General features: G+C 42.9%; 3 protein-coding genes across 4 annotated transcripts in view; 1 reads left to right on the forward strand and 2 right to left on the reverse strand.

Moving 5' to 3' along the window:
- LOC118323211 (zinc finger protein 652-A-like) overlaps positions 1–4087 on the reverse strand; it is a 13130-nt gene extending 9043 nt beyond the window's left edge. Inside the window, 2 exon segments of the mRNA XM_035655145.1 lie at positions 55–995; positions 2624–4087. Of these exon segments, the coding sequence (XP_035511038.1) occupies positions 55–500 (446 nt within the window). The 5' untranslated portion in view covers positions 501–995; positions 2624–4087.
- A 2081-nt stretch (positions 4088–6168) lies between these two features.
- Positions 6169–9875, reverse strand: phb (prohibitin). Its single transcript, XM_035655434.1, has 7 exons — positions 9782–9875; positions 9192–9285; positions 8172–8333; positions 7709–7851; positions 7482–7598; positions 7286–7381; positions 6169–7153 (listed from the first exon to the last, which is right to left on the reverse strand). Exons 2-7 carry the CDS (start codon positions 9274–9276, stop codon positions 6941–6943), a joined length of 816 nt encoding a protein of 271 aa, XP_035511327.1. The 5' UTR covers positions 9277–9285; positions 9782–9875; the 3' UTR covers positions 6169–6940.
- Positions 9876–11255: 1380 nt separating this feature from the next.
- Positions 11256–17456, forward strand: si:busm1-163l24.3. Of its 2 annotated transcripts, none has more exons than XM_035655680.1 (6): positions 11256–11329; positions 12352–12535; positions 12927–13030; positions 13127–15904; positions 16378–16586; positions 16688–17456. In XM_035655680.1, the coding sequence occupies exons 2-6, from the start codon at positions 12352–12354 to the stop codon at positions 16773–16775; spliced, it is 3363 nt and encodes a 1120-aa protein (XP_035511573.1). In that variant the 5' UTR covers positions 11256–11329; the 3' UTR covers positions 16776–17456. The 2 variants fall into 2 exon arrangements, with proteins under 2 accessions (XP_035511573.1, XP_035511574.1); XM_035655681.1 differs by having other exon boundaries at positions 16381–16586.
- The last annotated feature ends 2905 nt before the right edge of the window (positions 17457–20361 follow it).

The following is a 20361-nucleotide window of genomic DNA, read 5'->3' on the forward strand; positions in this document are numbered from 1 at the left end:
GGTTCAAGCGTGAGCAGATAATTTGTCGATTAACCTGACAACCAGACGCTTCACGTATCCAAGGATCTCTCTCTTTCTCCTCCTCCTCCTCCTCCTCCTCCCCCATCCTCCTCATCCTCCCCCTCTTCTTCCTCCTCGTCGTCTTCATCTTCAGTGTCGTCAGAGGTGCCGTCATTGCCGGCCTGGGACCCCTGCGTCGCCGCCTCCTGCCCCGCTCCTCCCTCTCTGAAATACTGCTGATGTTGCTGTGGAGTCACATGTTGAGCGGACAGCTGACCGACACTCTGATCTCCCATCGAAGTCTTGGCTGCCATTTTATTGTCCACTAACACAGAATAAGGCTTACCGCCAACCTCCCTCTTATAAAGCTTGCCTGTCAGGTCCAGGTCGGGGTTAGGCGAGTGAAAAAACGACTGGGACACCCTGCGCCCTTCCTCCTGTGACATCCCGCCAAGGCCCGGGACAGAAACCTCCTCCTTGAGGCTCTTGCAGGATTTCATGAAGAGGGAGAGGGGATGGAGGGATGGAGCGGATGAAGGCGAGGCGACAGAAGAGAGTAACAGCAATGGTGCCAAGGTAGACTAGCCTACTCTACAAGGAGGGGCAGGGGATCCCGCACCAATCCCCCACCCTCCTTCAACTGAAGAGACAGGAAGGAGGGGATGAGGTGGCCGATAGTCAACCTGATTCAAAAAGAGCGTCCATGCTGTCCAAGGTAGGAAATGCAGTTGGAAAGACATACAATCTGTTCCAAGTTTTGTTCCATACGCTTAAAAATCAGCCTGCGAAATCAAAGGCCCGGCGTCTTTGATACTCAGCATTTGAAGTTAAATTCCTCCCGAGATCGTAGGTGAGGTGGAGGCAGCTGCCGGGCTCAGTTTCTCTGAAGGCGTCTGCCCTGCAGGGTGCCGGTGTCTTCAAACTGCCGAGCGGGTAAAGACGAGCTGAATGTAATGATGTCTGTGTATTGTTTGAAGACCCATTTACAGCATTACCTGTGAAATCAGAGGGAGAGAGAAACATAGACTAGATTAGAAAAGGTGCTCTTCCGCTGTCTCGCGTCGCTACAGAGTCTGAACCGAAACTGAAGCTATATTGTTAAGTTTAACACTGAGCGGCACATTTGCCCACAAATGTTTCAGTGTCGTGTGTAGGAGTCAAAACCACAGTCTTCTTCACAAATGAATGTGAGCTCACTTTCAAAAGCTGAATATTCTGAATATTTCCAGGCCACAACTGAAATACCTCAATCTAAAATATAACGACGCGTCATGATACAGCTCGTCAATTTTAGAGCATTTTATAACAGATATACAACAAGAAACCGTTCGTACGCAATGAGGAATATTATGCTTTAAAAAAAAAAAAGTAAAACAGCAATTTAAAGATGGTCAGAAAACCTTTTTACACGAGCCTTCGAGTACACAAACCATGATTTTTTATTTAATTTAAAGTTATCTGTGCACACCGACTGGATGGCAAAGCACTGATTAAACAAAAGATTATGGTTTTTTTTTAATGTTTATTTTGAAGCAACACACACACACACACACACACACACACAACACACACACACACACACACACACACAACACACACACACCACACCCCATTGACTGTTAGAGTATAGTGTAACCACAGCTCAGGAGCATGTATTGCAAATTTAACCACAGGAAACTGTATTTCAACTTTTCAATGAAGCCTAAGCACTGCACAGTTTTAGGAGCTGAATTAAAAACATCGTGTTTATGCACGTTAAACATTAAAAAAAGGATATTATTAAAACAATTCGGTCCATTTCCTCCGGGACTCCTGGTTTTTATGGCGTTCGTAGTTCTCGACTGTTGCTCGTCGACTGCGCCGGGTGCCCCTGGCTGACGGTGTGTTGACCTCGAACAACCTTACACACAACTTGCCGTAATGAGTGTGCACCAGGGCGGTTTGTTCACTAGAAAACCTCCCTGAGCAAGAAACAAAAAACACATTTCCTTTCTTGGAGATGGCAAACATCCTCTCTTCTGTGTCTTCGGCGCGCTTTTATTTCTATGAACAAGCGACACTTCACCGTCTACAAAGAAAACATGAACGTGCCAAGAGGGACTTTAATATTCAACCATGATTAACATGAAGAGCGCGCAGAGGAGGGGAGCAAACGTGCCACGATGAGTGCAGAGCTGTGCAATTTCAGCCTGATTATTTTGACAACTGCAATTACAATTATTGATCACAAAGAAGGCGGCTTGCTTTTACTAAACTACCTTATTACTGGAGGTTCAATACCAACTCTAATTCAAAGTGAATGGAAATTGCACTTGCTTTAAGTCATCAGTAATAAAATAAGGATTTTACTTTAACAGTTTCCAGCTTTGTTCACTGATCAGTTCTGTGTGTGTGTGTCTCAGTTTAATTAACATATTCGTTGTCAATTAACTCTTATAATCTTGGAAAACCTAAACTGGTTTCACTTCGTCTCACTAGACTGTAATAAAAACCAAGAATGAAGGTCGACGTCTTTTTATTAAAGTCAAACACGCGCGAATTACGTACCTACCAGTTCTGTGAGCTCAAATGAAAGTAAAATTTGACTATCCACACACACACACACACACACACACACACACACCTGTCTTCCTGTGCATGCTGACTCTGATCCTTTCTGAGAATTGGACAGCAGCTCTGAGAGCATTAATACCACAGGGGGAGGGCAAGCTCTGCACCGACGGAGCAACTCCACTCACATGGCAGTCTTAGACACAGAGCCTGATAGATTATCTGCGTCTGGATGACAAGAGGAATATAAACTGCATGAGAAACCGCTGCATGAACCTTTCAAGCACGTTTAACGTAAAGGTTTCACGGGGGACGGGTTATAACAACATCTAAATTTAATTTAAAACTAATCAAAAATGCTAAATTCAGCATTCAAACGAAACGTAGGTGTGCAGAGTGTGGTTATGTAACCCGTAGAGTAAAACTCTTCCGTCCGCTCGTCATTAACAATGATGAGTCATTTCAGAGTTTCAGTCGCAGTGAAATAATTCAGTGCTTTGATGTGGGAATCAAGGAGAGCGCAAAACTTCTCAATATCACCGGTAATTTGTCTACACGCTCACCTCGTCGGATCAGAGGTCAAACCTATCGATGATCACATGTGACGGCCTGTTTTTAAAAGATTTTAAATATGAACTTTTGCACCTTAAACGCATTAAAAAGAGAAAAGTGCATAAATGAGACATCTGACAGCCCGTTAAGTGACTTTAAACACGCTCAGCAAAATCAAAGTTCACCCAACGACAACCCAATTCACGGCTTCCCTCGCTTTTAGAGACGTGACGAGAAACCAAAACTGATTTCATACAGGGGTTCGCCGCAAAGCCAAGTCCCACACCGGATAGATGCTGCTGTGGCTGAACTTCTGGATGACAGGACGGGAGCAGTACACGAGAAGATGAGACCTCTGAAGGAGTCGAAGGGCGTCACGTTCACCTCTTATTACACCGAGCAGTGCTCCTCGAAATCCATCAAGTCTAGACTTTAATGAGCTTTCCCTTTCGCAGCTCGCAGAGGACCGTGAGGGTTCACATTCCTCACTCTGTCCAAACTCATAAGACCTTAACCAGCTCACTGTGTGGTGCACTGCGGGGGTGCTGCTCGCCTCTGTAGGTATTTGGCCTTAAAGCTCATAATCGGGTCATAGAGCGGTGGCCTTCCCAGTGTTTTTAGTCTGGCGTGAATCTGCAATCGTAGAAAAAAAAAGTGGTGTTATCTCAGCAGCAAGCTCTTCCCATTAAGTTGTGTTATTCTTATCACACCAGAGAGACACTGTGAAGGCTGACAGCAGCAGAGTGTATTGATGTTCACCAGTGGGGCTGTTTTAACCTGATAACATGGGAACTCAACGTGGCTCTCTGCTTTAAAATCCGAGAAGAAAATGCTTAAAAACACTAAAACACAACCTTACTAACTGCGACCAGCCAGCTTTTACTACGCCTGGTAAACGAGGTTACAAAGTGCGAAACCCACATCAACATTTTACATCATTTTTGGGAAGTAGGACGAGATTTTTTTTTGTTTTGTTTTTAACGCCGCAGACTTTCTTNNCCCCCCCCCCCCCCCTTTTGAACATGATCTTTTCAGCTAACACGACACACAGGATACACCCTGCACGACGTTAATGAAGGGTTAAAAACATTAACAATAAAAGCAGCATAGTACACAGAACAGTTTACACTCTGCAGGCCTGCACAACTTAGGCTACTTAGCCAGCTAACCCTCCGTCGGTACTAACCTGCACACACATGACGAGCTAACGTGGCTACATTAGCTCAAGGTGCAGCCGATAACATTATTTTAGTGCACAAGAAAACAAACTTATCGCCGTGCACAAGCTTATAAACCCCCACACACAGGCTTGTGTAACGTAAAACAGGCGACTTGTTCCTGTTATTAAAACAAAAAGACAGGCTAAAGACCGCCCAGATTTTCGGAGGCTAGTTAGCTCCAACGCTAGCAGCGACGTCAGATATTTTAGCACATTTTTTATTTATTTTTTTTTTTAAAAACGTTACACTTTAATGTCGACGTTGTACTTTGAAGGGGGAAGTGTGACAGTTACCGGACCCCGCACGGAGCTGGAGGAAAGAGCCGATGTCATGCTCGGCGATCAAACGTATCTCTCGTTTTAAAAAACAAACAAACAAACAAACAAACAAACGAATGACTTCCTAACAAACACAGAGAATAAAATAAAAGAGCTGCGCTGACAAACTGTCACTAAAGTCGGTGCTAGCTGAGCTCACGAACGGTTATCAACGGTTATCAACGGTTCTCAACGGCTGCTCCTCAACGGCTGCTCCTCAGCGGTTGCTTCTCAGCGGTTGCTCCGGCCACCGGTTACCGGCGACCCGCGGCTCCTTCCCCCCGTCCTCCGCCACCTCCAACCGGGCAGCTGCCTCGCCGTGTCACCCCCCCCCGTTAAAGCGGCATAAAGAAACAGAAGTTATAACGCGTTTTTTGCGGTCGGTTTGGGGCTTACCTCCCTCCGTCGAGAGCGATTCGTGCAATCAGAGCTTGCACAGATTCAGGGGGTTTGCACGCGCACTTCTCTCGCTCGCTCGCTCGCTCTCCCCCCTTTTTTCCACGTTTTTTAAAAAAAGGAAAAAAAAAGAAAGAAAGATGCAAAAATTATAACAATGTCCGCGGGGGGAGATGTTCCTGTGTTTGCGCTGTTTTGGTGGCTTGCGGTTGGATACCTGCGCACCGGTGTCTTCAGCCCCCGCTACGTGGCCCGGCCAAGCTCTCTAGCGCGTACCACCGCCGTCCCGCGCTCATCCCAGGCATTCAAGGCCCCCTGTCTGTCTGTCTGTCTGTCTGTCTGCATAGCTGTCTGTCATCATGGAGGGATAAATTCAGGGCAATAACCTACATACATATATGTACATAACAGAAAAAGAACAGTATTAANNTGTCTGTCTGTCTGTCTGCGGCTGCGTGTCTGGGTCTCCCCTCCAAAACCAGACAGGGCACAACGCGCGCACACGCTGAAAGTCCTTGATTGATGAAATAATAATGAGACCCGGAGGAGCGTTTTATCCTCTCAGAGGAAAGATCCTTTAAAGAGTAATGGATTTAAACTATCAGCTCTCTCTCTCTTTATCATTATGATATATTTTCAATTTTTCTGAGTTTGGTGTGTTTTAATATGAAGTTTAATATGAGTTGTTTTTGTCCCAGTAAATTATTTTGTGTATTGTCCCAGGGAAGTGACCATATTTTCCATATTTGAGCAGATATATTTTGCTAATATCTGCGACAATGCACAGGATATTTGATATAAAACAGCATTTAAAATGTAGTGTTAATCTGAACCCAGACTTTTTTTAAAAAGTAATATCATATGTTTATAAAATATTTCAAAGAACCACATCATTAGTTGCAGAGGTTTTAATTTCTTACCAAATAGCCATTACCTATAATATATATTAATATATACTTTTAACTCTTAAAAGAGACCAAACAACAATGACTGACTGCTCCTCTTCTACAGCATTGTTTCAAAAATGGGGATGCAATTATGATGCACCCTCCTGTGGTGACTATAATGATTACGCTCACTAGAAAATAGTGTACATTCACTGCTGAGGCCTTGAACAACGAAGCATGACCACTGGGAGGTAGAAAGACAATTTTATTGTTAAGTTGAGCCATTTCTCAAACACAGGGCTTACACATTTCGCCACGCAAACCAAAGACACAGCCACGACTGTAAAGAATGACGGATCCTCCTCTGCTGTCTGACCGGCACATCCCAGTTGATTGGAAGGTGCCGATATTATTCATGAGGAAATTATTTGCTCGAAAGCAGATAAAGTCCAGACATTAAACCCCTCTGGCAAGTCAGAACACACAAAGAGAATTTAAGTCATATGAATGACTAAGCTCTAGTCAGTTATGCATGTGAATCCAAAGCAGAAACTTTCATTACAGATTTGAATATACGTAGTTACACAATTTGAAACTCTCCGGCACAACAATAGCAGAGCAATGGCATTTCTCATCCTATCTTTTAAAGGAATCAGTTCTCCCTTGATGTTACAATCACTGTTGCTTTCCACACATGCAGTGCTCTGAATCACAATGTAGCAAAGAGAATTTACTGCATTGTCAATTATTTTCAAAACAAAGTACTATATATATTTATAGGTTACCCTCCACTTCCTCACACATTGGTGAACTTCATAATTGTATCCGTTACCGGCCTCTCACTTTTTCTCCCACCATGCTGCTATCAGCAGAGGCCAGTCCAGAGTTGGTTAGAGAAAGAGTGGGAGGAATGTGTGTGAAGTTGGGAGTCCTTTATTGAATCCTCCAACCACCCCTTCTATGGCCCTTCAAACAGCTGATGACAGTAAGAGTGGGGTAGACATGATGTGAGATGTTATCACTGGGGCAGCTGGAGCAATGTGCCCTGTCCCGAGGGCAGATAAGTGACGTTGCGGGAGCGGGAGAGCAGTAAGGCGATGTCCTCTGCTGCCTCCAGCTTACGTAGCTCTACCAGACCATCACCAGCCTCCATTAGGGAGTTGGCGATGAGCAAGGCAGCCTGGGAATCTCCCTCTGCGGAGATGATTGCCGCCTGCTTCTGTTGCTCTGCCTAAAAAAACCAAAAGGTTAAAAAGTAGATTTTGTGAGCTGTCTCAATTCACAACCTTCCACCTTTTCCACACAAAGACTGCACAGGAATTTTCTAAATGCACAAGTAATATAGGGATGTTAAAAATAGTACCTTTTCTACAACAAATCGGGCCCTTTCAGCTTCCTGCTGGGCCACCTGCTTCATCTCAACAGCCTCTGTGAATTCCTTGCCAAAGGTCAAGTGTGTCTGAAAGAGCACAAAACCGTTGTTTCGTCATGTTAACATTCAACAGAAAAAAAGGCCACATTGTTAAAACAAAAAAAACAAAAGACCAGCAGCTTTGTACCAGTGAAACGTCATCCAAGATGAGGCCGAAGGTGTTGGCTCTTTCTGTAAGGTCCTCACTAACTTGCCGAGACACAAGCTCTCTCTGGGTGATGAGCTCACCAGCGTCAAACCGAGCCTGTGGAAAAAGACACGCAGTAGCTTAGGAGTCAATTTATAAACGTACTCCGACTCATAAGAAAACTTTCACCTGTTCATTTGTAATTACTCTTGCTGACTGATACTCACTACTACAGCCTTTAAGACCTCTGTGGTGATGGATGGCAGCACCCTCTCGTCATAGTCTTCACCGATACTGGTGAAGATGCGCGGCAGCTGTCCGGTCACCGGCCGGAAGAGGATACGCAGTGTGATGTTTACATTCTGCAGATCTGTGGGGGCAATGATTCAAATGTAACTTACTGCACATAATAGCCGATAAGTAAAAGATTAAAACCTCCTGTGTACAGTAGGTTGTATTTTTAGGTAACACTTGCATAGTTTGTTGACAAAATGTTAAAATATACAGCATTGTTACATTAGGATGTAAGCTTTGCCAGGTAATTCTTTTCCTTAAAGAAAGAAATATAGCATTTCTTAGAGGCCAGCAGCTCAGAGAACCGATTGAGCCAACTCAAGTTTTAAGAGAGCAGATTGTGTATGAAGAAAAGTGAGGACAGCATTACAGCAGTTCAGTGGATAATGGATGTACCTTTGCTGCCTGTGATGACAGGCACGTTGCGTGGACGGGAGCGGCAATCAAAGATGATAGGTTTCTGAACCCAGGGAATGAGGAAGTGGGTCCCTTCACCAACAACAACATCTTGCACTCCTCTGAACCGGTCAAATATCACAGCCCGGTGCCCCGCATCAACTGTGGCAAGGAAGCAGGAATAGTTCGGATTAAGATTCACTTTATTAATCCCCTATTGGAGAAATTCTTTTTTATTTTTATACACACACAGGCTGAAATGCACACTCATGCATATGCAGTGCAGTTTTATTTTTTATTTTTAAGAGTTAGTCTCTCTGCCGAAAGGTATTTATATGCAGCATTTCTATAGATTATAGCTTCACAACTGTCAAGTGTTTTTCTTTTTAAACCCAAAACCCATACATATGAATTATATGTTGAAGAGCTATGCGATCTAACATGGTGGTTATCCAGTTTATTACAGATATATTTTAGGAAAACACATCCATCTGTTTGATCAATTTAAGCAGTAAGAAACAAATATAAAATGCAAAAACAAACAGAAGCACTGCAAATAAATCATACACGAGTTACAATACAATAATTTCAAAAAGACCCTACATGAATAAACTATAATGAATCAGATTTATTGCCAGGTAGGGTTTTACACATACGAGGAATTTGTCTCGGTGCAACGGTGCTTAAAATATACAATCACACAAGAATAAATAAATGAATGCGCTAGTAATTAGTAATAACTAAACTTAAGCTGCATTGTGGTGGACTTTGAGTATTTCAACATCTGCAATGCATTTCTGCTGCAGTTAAGTGTTAAAAACATCTGTAATGACATAATAATAACTCAATGAGTCAGTCAGTTGTGTGTTTTTAGACTCATTGACAGCTCAGACTCCTTCACTGAGTGCTGCAGTGTTCACATCAGGGACATACACATTGCTTATCAGTAAAGTAAAAAAAACTGGGTGCATTGAAACAACCACCACTATCCTTTAAAGTGATGTTATGATCAGCACTCACCATTGAAGAGTGCAGAGTTCACCACACCTCCACCAATGGCGAGAGCCAGCCCCAACTTCCCAATAGACTCAAACAGCTTGGCCATGACAGCAACCTATTAGCAGTGGAAACAAAAACAAAGCAAGAGGTTAAAACAATGAGTCAGCATTACTCCTGCGCACTGTAAACCGTGTGAGTGTGTGTGAAAGCCTGTTTAAACCCCGTCCATGCAGTAATAGTTGGCCTTGGCCTTGTGCACAGAGATCCCATTAGCATTAGCTCATGAGGTAGCTCAGACAGCTCGGCGAGCCAAGCAGACTAAACAAAGCAGTGTAGAGTTCAGAGTGCACGACAAGTTAATGGACATACATATCCATAAATAAACTGAGATCCATTAAAACCGCAATAAGCGTGTGTCAGGCTCGCCGGGTGTCCGTAACGTTACGCATGTTACCTCCGGTGGTTGCTCGTGTGTCGACACTTTAACGTCATTTAACGACAATAAGAGTTCAAAAACGAGCTCCTTTTGCTGTGTAAGTATCGCTATACGCACGTTTAACCACACAGTGAAGTATTTTCGGCGTCACGAAAGGCTGCAGGTCGTAACTCACCTCAGATGTCTGTGACCTCCACCGGACACGACGTGCAACACATGAACTATCTGCTCAACGGCGCATGCGCAGCGCACGTAGCAGCGTAGCATCTGATTGGAGTTGTTCTTCTTCTGGCTCTTGTTCAAATGGTCGGTGTCCAATGTGCTGATGCATTACTGCCCCCTGTTGTTGTTTTAGAGGCTGGCTGGAGCCTACACTGTATCCCTCAGGGGATTGGAGGATTAATTAATTAATAGCGTGCTTGATTAAATAGATAAATAAACTCTCCAGGCTGTTTTTTCTTTTAAATGGGCTTTTTTTATACCCACCCCTGTATAGACAGTATGCATTACATTATGCCACCCACGTTTCTTCTTGCACAGCTTTCTCTTCTTATCTTTCTTATCTTTATCCTTATTTATATTTTTGAAAGTTACTGTTTATTTTTCTGTGTGGTTTTTGTGTGATTTGAATAATTGTATATGTGTATATTTTATGCACCAGGTCAAATTCCTCATAGGCTTAAAAACCTACTTGGCAATAAACAAATTTCTGATTCTGATTCTGATTCTGCTTCTTTTGAAATCATCACCTCCACTTTCTTCAGTGTGGCATTCAAAGGGAACTCTTTTATCACAAAAAGAGGATGCAAAAGTTTAATATTAGCTTCCCCATGTTGTTTCCCATAAAATATTAGAAAAAAAAGTAATTGCAGTTAAAAACACAATACATATACATATAATGCAAGGCCTGAAGGACAATTACAATACTAGATATTGATAGTAGTTTTTCTATGAAGTAAATGAGTTAGTTATTTGATCTGTTGTTAAATTGGTCAGTCTGTCAGGCTAATCTCAGCCTTTATACAAACATTTTGTATTTATAAGGTCAGGATGGGTTAAATCAGCTATTCTTAGTGGGATTCTTTTGTATTGATATGACTGGGTATGATCAGTAGATCTTCATTACAAAATACTCCATTACAAGTAGAAATCCTGCATTTAAAATTAAGTGCAGAAGTGCTTAAAGTAGGCTAACAAAAGGAAAAAATAACTCCTGTTGCAAATATATTACCCACTTAACTGATACATTATTATTAATACAATCATGTGTACATTTGAAGCTGGTTGAACTAGTTTTAACGACCTTATATACAGTTAGGTAATCAGTGGTTCCCAATTTAGGGGTTGGGCCCTAAAGGAGGAAGGAAGGAGGGAATATCTCTTAGAAATAACAACAACTCAAAGACATCTGAATTTAATGACAAGGGGTCCAAATAAGACACTGCTTTATCTGAAGGGGTCACAGCTACTCGAGTAAATGTACTTTGTATCACCGACAATCTCCCCCGCGGATGTGGGAACCAGTTTGGTGAATAAAGTGTAGACAGATGGGTGATCTATAGAGATACAGTATGTAAATAGACTAGCTGACAGCACTTGGTCGCCCCCTTGCGCGGACATGACAAATGACATAATAATTTGTAGTTTCACTTTCCTTCCATTGCTTGAGAAAGTGTGACGGTCTTTGCAAGATAGCGAGAAACAACCGTGGAAGCTTTGCAAGGTGAGTAATCACTACGAATCTTTAAAGATATCTCAGATATTTGGTGACACACAGTAACAGCGCCGTGCGCAAAACAGGAGATCCGTCGATAGCGCGTTAAGCAGATTGTCAGTTTAGATTTTTCCGATTTCACTTCCTTGACACTCAGCTCTGCAATGTGGCCTTCCTTGTTCGCCCTACACTCTCGTTTTTTGACATCATGTGTCAATAAACACTCAGTATTTCTGCACACATCGTGCAGCATGGCTGGAAATGAGACCGAAATAGTTTAGAATCGAACTTAATTCATGGTGACTTTCCAATCACAAATATCTATTATCTATATCTATGTGTAGAAAGCAACATGTGGTTATTAGAGGGATGTTTATTATTCGCAGAAAACACGATAACAACAAACTGTAGCTGGGGCGGAGGAAGAAGGAGAAGAAGGGGCGTTAACTTGACCATCTGTCACAGTATGCACGGATTATATCTCATTTTATAGTTTTGTATATTACACGAGAGGATTTTAACTAAAAGAAGGTTGGAAACATGTTTTATTTAAAGTGCAGAGCAAAACAATCCAAGTAGCCTAGTAACAGATTTATGATAAGCAAATATCAGTTGTAATAGCTGTGCGATTCTCTTAACCTGTCAGTGTTTTAAAGAACCAGCTGTAGAATAACGGGAGACGCCTTAATTAACTTTAGATGGACAATTATTTGCTCACAATTACCAAAAAACTCTAATTGGTGATGGCACCTGAAATGAAATTTTTGTATTATGTTGATGTAGTGTCCTAGTAACCCCCAATAGAGGGTGTTATATTATCAAATATGTCTCCCTTCCTGTTTGCAAGGGTGGGGCCTTTGAATGGTTGCCTGATACTTTAACATATACAGCTTCATGAAGTGGTGTTGTGTTCTGGGCTTTTTCTCATCACCCTGTTGATGTTGATGCTCACCCTTTTGTGCAGAATCAAGACATTTCCGTGTTGCAGCCACTCTTTTTCTTCCCAGCAGTGATTTTGTTTCTCCCAGCAGATGGCAGAGCTGGGCAGGACTGTGAGGGTGAGCGGTCTGCCCATAGACATAGAGGATAACAGGCTGAAAGACAAGCTATATATCCACTTCCTGAGATCCAGGAATGGAGGAGGGGAAATAGACTCTGTCACTATTGTCAAGGCAACGCCCGTCTCTGCCCTCATCACCTTTGAGGACAGTAGAGGTCAGTAGGGTCAGGATGTGTGCATGTCTGTGCATATGAAGTGTAGGGGAGGGGGATTTCACTGAATACTTAATTGATTTTATTACAGAGACATGTTGCTGTGAAAATACTAATAACTATATTATTCTGTTAACTACATTAACACTGGAGTCTCACAATACAACAATATTGAATAGTAAATATTTAATATTTAAATAATTTTCATTCTAAAGACTCAAAAAGTTAGTTGCAATAATTTGCAATGTATTGCACTGTGTCGGCTGTCACCAGTGATTTACACTGAGCTGGAATGTTGCCATGCAAGTCAGTGGAGTAGCCAATGGTAAAAGAGCTTAGTCAGGATGCTTCACAGACTGAGATTGATTTCCCTCTGGTGAACCCTCTCACACAGTGGCACAGCGAGTTATTCAACAGAGCCGGCACATTCTGGAAGTGGATGGGAAGAACTATAAAGTCATTGTAACTGAGCATCGGGAAAGCCTGGACCCAGACAAGGTATATTCATCTAGAATGTTAGGAAATACTGTATGTCAACAAATGCTGAACATACAGTGAAATCAATAAATGTCTCTCTTTTTCTAACCAATATAGGTCATCCTAAATTTATCAGCAATGATCGACTACAGCCAGCTTCCTGGCGGAGCAATGGCATTGACAAGCGTTCATAAGAGCTACCCTGATATTCAGATAATCTACGATGCTACTGAGAAATTGTATACATTGCATGGCGCCTATTCCAGAGTCCAGGCAGCCTTGGCACAACTGCTTGGCCATCCTGGAGGCACACAATCAGCAGAAAACAAAGACACAAGTCAACCTGCCGCCAGTGGGTCCAAGTCTATTCAGACAGCACCGAAGCCTCATACTCAGGAGTCAGAAAATCAGAGCAGGAAACCTAATAAACAACGAGAACAAAGAGAGAAAGTTCACATTGGTAGGCCTTCTGATGAGTACGACTCAGGCTCACATAGAGACCTGACACCTGGTGGTTATGGCTGGGATGATACTGGGCAGACAGAGGGTGCAGCCAAGCAGCTACCTGTGCATCCTAAGGCATCTGAGGAGGACTTCTTCCTAATTGTGGATGCAGACATGTTCCAGTATTTGCAGAAACACTGCCAAAAGGAGTACCAGCGTATCCTTAGTCAGTATGGTGTTGATGTGGTGGACATGACAAATCACGGGTTGACTACTCTGTTTCTGCAGGCTGCAACAGAAGTGGGGGAGGATGGTCAAGATCAGGAGTGCCTGACGTTGGCAAAAAAGGCAATAAGTAGGCTTTATCAAGAGAATGAAACCAAGATCCGTCGAGCCAAGCTCCCTAAGAGTATCGTGTCCCCCAGGAGTGGACTGCAAAGGGCGATGGAGAACTTAAGTCTCAGATTTCCCAAGCTTCTTCTGAATGAAGATGACCAAAATATTTACATTATCGGGAGCAGTATCGATGTGTCTGAGGCCAAACTGTTTCTCCTGGACCACAATGAAGGGAGGGGAAAAAAAGAAGATGTAGCCAGTCTTCTTAGATTTCCTTCATATGATTCAGGTTCATCAACTCATGCTGATGAGCCTAGAGTCCCCCTCCCCACATCTTCTCCCGTTGATTTTGTGGATATTAGGATAGACCAGCCGTTGAGGTCAAAGGAGGATGAGAGGAGAGCTGATGGAGCCAGAAGGTATAAACTAGCTGCTCGGTTTAAGGATTCTGGCCTGCCTGCATTAGGCAGTCGGCCAACTGACTTCAGCTTACGAGGGCTTTCATCTCCCAGTAGACAAACACGCCGTGGGCCAATGGTAGGGCATGATGTACTGTCAGAAACAGCACAGATTGCTGGTGAAAGAGCCTCCAGAGCATTAGCCCAAAACACTGGAGGGGACATCTTGTTTAAGAGTGAAGATGCTTTGCCTTCAACTGCTTTTATGCAGAATAAAACCTCTTTGAACTCACATTTAACTGACACTCGACCCAAGAGTTTAACATCCCCTGTTAGCACAACTCAGTCCAGCGTGTCAGGAAGTACTCCACTTCCACCTGCTGGGTCTGGATCCACCTTGAAGCGAGCCAGTAGTTTCTCAGGAACACCTCAGGAGAAGGCCCAAGTTATGGGTCAGAAGAGTCAAGATGACTCTGGAAAGTCCACAGTCAGAACCAGGGCCCGGTCCTCTAGCTTCAGTAACCAAACAGGGAGGGACAAGCAGGAAGTCTATAATGCAGAGATTACAGTTTTATTTGTGATGTGGATGCACATAAAAGAAGCCTACAGCACCCGAGTAGATGACTTGACTTCTGATGTCCAGATGAAAGAGAGACGCTCAGAGGGTAGTAGAGATTTGACTATTACCTTAAGAGGGGCGAGCTCATCCAAAGTGAGTTCATGTCACCGGGGTTTACAGAAACTGGTTGATTCGGTTAATGTAGACTTCTCGATACAGGAACTGCGCTTGTCAGAGCTGGGTATCACTGACAGAGCAGATGAAAACTTACAGGCCTGTTGTGCTGAGGTGCGTAGCCGGTTCAAGAAAGTTACCATCCGGATTTCAAAGGAGAGCTTATTTGTTTGTGGTCCAGAACAATTGTGTTCTCAGTTAGCTGCTACACTGCGGGAGGTATTTTCTGGAGATTTAGCCCAAATACCTGAACAACAGGACTTCTCTACCTCCAACTGGAATCCATCCACACCATTACAAATGAATGAGGGCCAAAGTACTAGTCTGCACAGTAATACTCAGGTGATGCTGCAGAGCCAAACAACCAAAGCTAATGGGACTGGTAGTAGTCAGGAAAGGAGAACAAACCATAGGAGTGACTCCCGAGAGACAGAGCTTGTAAATGGATCTATTAACCAGCCGTTAGTGAGGAAAGATCCTGTCATTAAGGAGAAGGTGAGAATTGTAGGTACAGTGGAGATGGATGGACAGAAGATGTTTGTCAGTCACTCTAAAACCAGAAGTGATGAAAGTGCAAGACACGTAAATGGCGTTGGGTCAACAACAACCCGGACTGATAAAGACTTGGCCCTTCATACAAAAGAGAGAACCACGCATTCAACCCAAAAGGACACTGCACAGCAAAGACAAACAGAGATCAAGGACACCCCGGAAGAATCCAGGTCAAGTCTTGGAGGCCTGGGGCGCATGTGTGTGTGTGGGGAGAATAAGAAGTCGACGATTAGAACTAAATGTGGGGCTAACTTCTGCTCCGAGTGCCTGGACACTGTACATGTCCACTGCAAAGTTTGCCATGAGACAGAGCCGACACCACGGGGCATCCAGGGCGAAATGAAACACTCTAAAATACACATTAGCGTACCAGGTTATAATAAAGACTCGGCTATCAAGATCACTTACCTAATTCCTGATGGTATCCAAGAGGTGAGGGGCTTATTTTAAACATATCTGATATCTCTGATCTCTGACTGTTGTATCTGATAGAGGCATTTCACAGAATTGAATGGGATGCCCATTCATCTTTCCACCGGAAAGACATAACACATAATATGGGCAAAGCAATGGCTACTCAGCTGGTGTCTTTTTACTGGTTATTGTACACCAGTTTCAGTGAATCATCAATATGTTTTTCTAATGTTTTACTTAATATCACTTAACAGAAAATGATATTATTCTGTGTAAAGCAATTACAGAGCACTCATGTTCAGCTACAATTCTACACAATGTCAACTATGATCAACTTAAGACCTGCAAGAAAGGCCTGCTATGATTTATAGAGTACTGTAAAATACACAGTGTTGGTGTCACATTGAGCTTTAATAACAAGACTTATAACTATAAACTGAAAAACCTGTGAGACTTTGTTTACGACTGTGGTCATTGCTTTTTCTTACCAGCAGGGTCACCCTTCTCCAGGAAAACGCTTTAAAGGAGGGATGTTTGAAGCCTTCCTTCCTGACTGCGAGAAGGCGTGGAAGCTGCTGCCTAGGCTGGAAAAAGCCTTCAGACACGGACTCACCTTCACATTGACGAACAAAGAGACAGGGGCCGGGGTCACCTGGGACTGCATCCCACACAAGACCAGAATATATGGGGGCAAATCAGGGTGAGTGAGGGCAGTGGGAATGTCCAACAGAGCTGTAGAGCTGAAGGCCACACTAGTCCATGTATCTGAGATGAATGGTCTTTTCTTTTTGTCTCTCCCAGGAGTGGTTACCCAGATTCCACTTACTTGACTCGCTTGTCTGATGTCTTGACCTACTATGGGATTGAGGAGCCAACAGCCGAGTCTTGAGAACAAAAGCAATCTGAGGAGGAGTTCTTATGTAGTTTTATATTTAAAAAAATATTTTATGTGGTTAGAGCCATTTGCACTATATTTGTATTATAAAAAGTACCAGGTTATATCTTTATGTTTGAAAATCACAATGTCTGATGATGTATATAGATTTTTTTTTTTAACATTCCCTGTTAACTGTGTGTAAATGACAAATGGGACCAACCACCATTGTTTTTAAATATTTCCAATAACATTCCTGAACATTTTCTCACAGTTTCATGCACAATATTCTGTTTTGTGTTTATAGTACTGTATAATTACACCTTTTGTACCATCCTGTACCATAGTTTAGAATCATGTGGTTTTGGAAAGAAGGGAGGTGATTTGTGGAATAATCTGGAGTAAATTTAATTTTTTTTTACACTGTAAAAACCTGCGTTGAGAGAATTTCAGAAAGGGCACCGAAATAAAAAAGCACATTTCCTGACGTTTTGTTATGCTTTTTTTATTAGTCCTGGAAAACATGTAAGGCATATGGTAACATTACACACTGAAGCGTTACAAGCTCTAGAGGCCATGTGGACAACATGGCACCACGCAGTAAACCCAGAGTCAAGCACAGAAGCAGCATCAATTCAAAGGGTTTAAAAAACAAAGTTGAGACGAGAAGAGTGTTTGCAACCAGGAAGAAAAAAAGAAAAGAAAAACACAAGAAAGGACAGAGTAGAGGAGAACTAGCTCAGAAATCAACCTGTTGGGTATGCCTTGTAGAAAATTACCAGTGGTGACTGAACACTAACAGGAAGTGTGTCGTAGGATGGATGTGAAGCGAGTTTCTGAAGCATTCCCAGAGATAGGTTAAGGTATATCATGAATGTACCAGCTGGCCATGACAGTGGTGAGGACAGGGAGTCAGGTGGCACAGGGGGCAGTGGATTGGCGTCAGTTGGCAAATTCACACGACTGGAAGGGCATTCTCCTCCCTCACACCACACCACACCACTAAATGACTTCTAAACTACTGTGGAAAGAGAAGATGAGCTGTACATAAACACATGCCTTATTTTCTGGTTGACTACACATGCATCTTAGTACTGTACATGACAAGCCCAGCCAGGATGTACTTTTGTAGCATCTCTGCAATGTTTTTGCGATCTTGCTGCATTGCAATACCTTAAAAATAAATGCGAAGGAAACAATAGCTGCAGGCAGATGTGGCTGTTTGGGTTCTCAGTGTGGATGAGTGAACACAGTGGCTCTGAATTTGGAAATAACCCACTGACAGAGCCTCTCCTTTTGACTTTTGAACACTAAAGCTTACATCAAACATGGATGTGTGAAGGAAAATTGGTGTGAAAGTTTGTGCAGTGAACTGTGACACACAGTGAAACAGAATGATGTCGTGTGTGTTAGTAAATGCTAAATTAAGTGGTTTCTTACATGAAGAAAACTGCTGTTTGGAATGACCTGAGAAACCATATAAAACAGAAAGAAATTCACCTTAAAACTAAATGATGGGTGTCTGTGAGGGACTTCAGCTATACAAGACAAGACAGACAGTAGAGTAGCTATTGGAAATACTACACTCATTGTCTTAGTGCATTTTTCAGACCTAAAACTACGAGTGTTAATTAGTAATATCAAATCTAAAACTGCAAATGTTCAGAATTTATTTTTATTTTTTACTTTGAAACACTGTTTTTCTCCTGTGCATCTCTGAGTTGGTAAGTACTCTTGCATAAGTGTCTGGAATGACTGGGAAACCATTTCAAGATGACATACACTGCAGCTTCATCGTGGTGGTGCTCTCAGGCAGCAGGCCATCCGCCCAACTGATTGAGTTCATCTCAAAGGCATCTTAGCCCAAAAGAAGCAAGGGGAAAATGTTAAAAAAAAGAAAGAAAAAAAAAGATTTGAATCTGTTTTCCACATGCTGATGCATGCATGCAATTTCAAATTCCAGATGTCAAAGTAATGTTTTATTCGCTATGTATGTGTATGGAGAGAGAAAGCAGTGATACGGAGAGGCGTTTTGGCTGGCTGCTGCTGGACTGCGACTGTTGCACCAGCCAAGAGGCTCTGCGGATGCAGCACAGGAAAAGAGGAACGTCTCTAATAATCCTTGAGTGAACTAAGATCAGTTGTAAAGCGGAAATGTTGTGTCTGGGGCAGGCGAGGGCTGAGCTATGATCAGCCAATAAGCTAGGGTTTTGCACAGCTGTGTTACACTATTGGCATCCCTGCACAGCTGTGTGAAAACATCTGCTCCCTCACTTGCTATACAAGCCATTTGGAAATAAACTGAAAGAAACAGAAATCCATAGAGAGGAAAACCATGGAGCTTTGGATTTGGACGGGTTTACAGATTTCCGTGAATCTATGCGTCTTTTGGTGGAGTTTTGAACCGTTAATGCACCATGTCCACTTCCTTTTCACTGTGATACTCATATTGTGGTTGTAAACACTTGGGAGGAATCAACCTGTTGTGGTCGACATGATGTGAGAGCTGGTAAAACACAGTGAAAAGGGTGTAAATACGGAGGGAGGCGCCTCGGACTGAGGTAAACTGTGTGCAAGGAGAGAGGCACAGTGCAGGCCTACGCTTGAGCAAGACTGCAACCAATCAAAAACTACAAATTGTGTTAAACCTTTTGTAAACTGCAGCAAAAATTCTGTCAGCACCCGTGAGCATTTGGGATACAGATCTGTCACACTAGGAAAACTCTTGCATTTTCATTTTTCTTCAAGGTTGATGGAAATGCATCCAAAAACAGAATTTTCTTCATATTTTTTATGCACTGTTAATATTCAAAGCATCGACAGAGGAATATACATACAATTTGGCACACATGGTTCGGATCAACAGAAAGACTTTATCACATTTAAAAGGAGTGCAGGTTGGCAGGTCCCCACATAAAGAGTATGAGCTTTGAACTTTAAACCCTTGGATAACAAAACAAACAAACAAACGAAAATATAAAGGTAAATTAAAATAACATATTAAGTAAAACATCGTTTTTTGTTTTTTTTACTGAAGCGTTTGTTTCTCACATGGCACTCAGAACAGAAGCACCGTCCACAGGTTCACAAAGGGAGCCCAGCAGATTAGAACAGAACACTAACCAGAGGCTGACAGGACACAGTCACTCCCCACACCAGCGTGGCCGTCGCACTCCAGCCCAGTTCACTCCGCCCTGCTCCACATTTTACTTCCCACAGTCAAGGATGGATGAATGCTTTGATTTTAGCTGCCACCCAGGAGAAGTTGGCCCAGGCAGGGACTGGCAAGCTTAAAATGAGGGGACCTTTACATGAATGTGTGTGTTTCTATGTGTGTGTGTGCCACCTGTGCTTTCAGTGAGCTTCAGCAGATACACTGGGAGTGGATGATGGGAAACAGGCTGCAAATCTGGAGCAGAATCAAAGCCTGCGTGGGACTGGAGTGCGACTGCCATGCTTGTAAGTGCATTAAGATCAGCGAGCAGAGTGCAAAATACTAATACCAACTGTCCTCATAACACAGGCCTCTTATCAGACAGGAGAGAGAGAGAGTAAGAAGGGAGAGTTGGGTGGGAGCTACGTAATACTGTAGCAGAGTAGT

This window comes from Morone saxatilis, unplaced genomic scaffold (assembly GCF_004916995.1).
Source record: "Morone saxatilis isolate NCDOM2014 unplaced genomic scaffold, NCSU_SB_2.0 Contig14, whole genome shotgun sequence".
Lineage (NCBI taxonomy): Eukaryota > Metazoa > Chordata > Actinopteri > Moronidae > Morone > Morone saxatilis.

Bases quoted from the DNA above. Each gene is read 5' to 3' on its own strand.
- phb (XM_035655434.1), bottom strand. From the start codon at position 9,276: ATGGCCAAGCTGTTTGAGTCTATTGGGAAGTTGGGGCTGGCTCTCGCC. The intron at 8,334-9,191 runs GTGAGTGCTGAT...TCCTTGCCACAG, and splicing joins GAACTCTGCACTCTTCAATG to TTGATGCGGGGCACCGGGCT. The intron at 7,852-8,171 runs GTACATCCATTA...TTGCCCCCACAG, and splicing joins TGTCATCACAGGCAGCAAAG to ATCTGCAGAATGTAAACATC.
- si:busm1-163l24.3 (XM_035655680.1), top strand. From the start codon at position 12,352: ATGGCAGAGCTGGGCAGGACTGTGAGGGTGAGCGGTCTGCCCATAGAC. The intron at 12,536-12,926 runs GTCAGTAGGGTC...CCTCTCACACAG, and splicing joins CACCTTTGAGGACAGTAGAG to TGGCACAGCGAGTTATTCAA. The intron at 13,031-13,126 runs GTATATTCATCT...TAACCAATATAG, and splicing joins AAAGCCTGGACCCAGACAAG to GTCATCCTAAATTTATCAGC.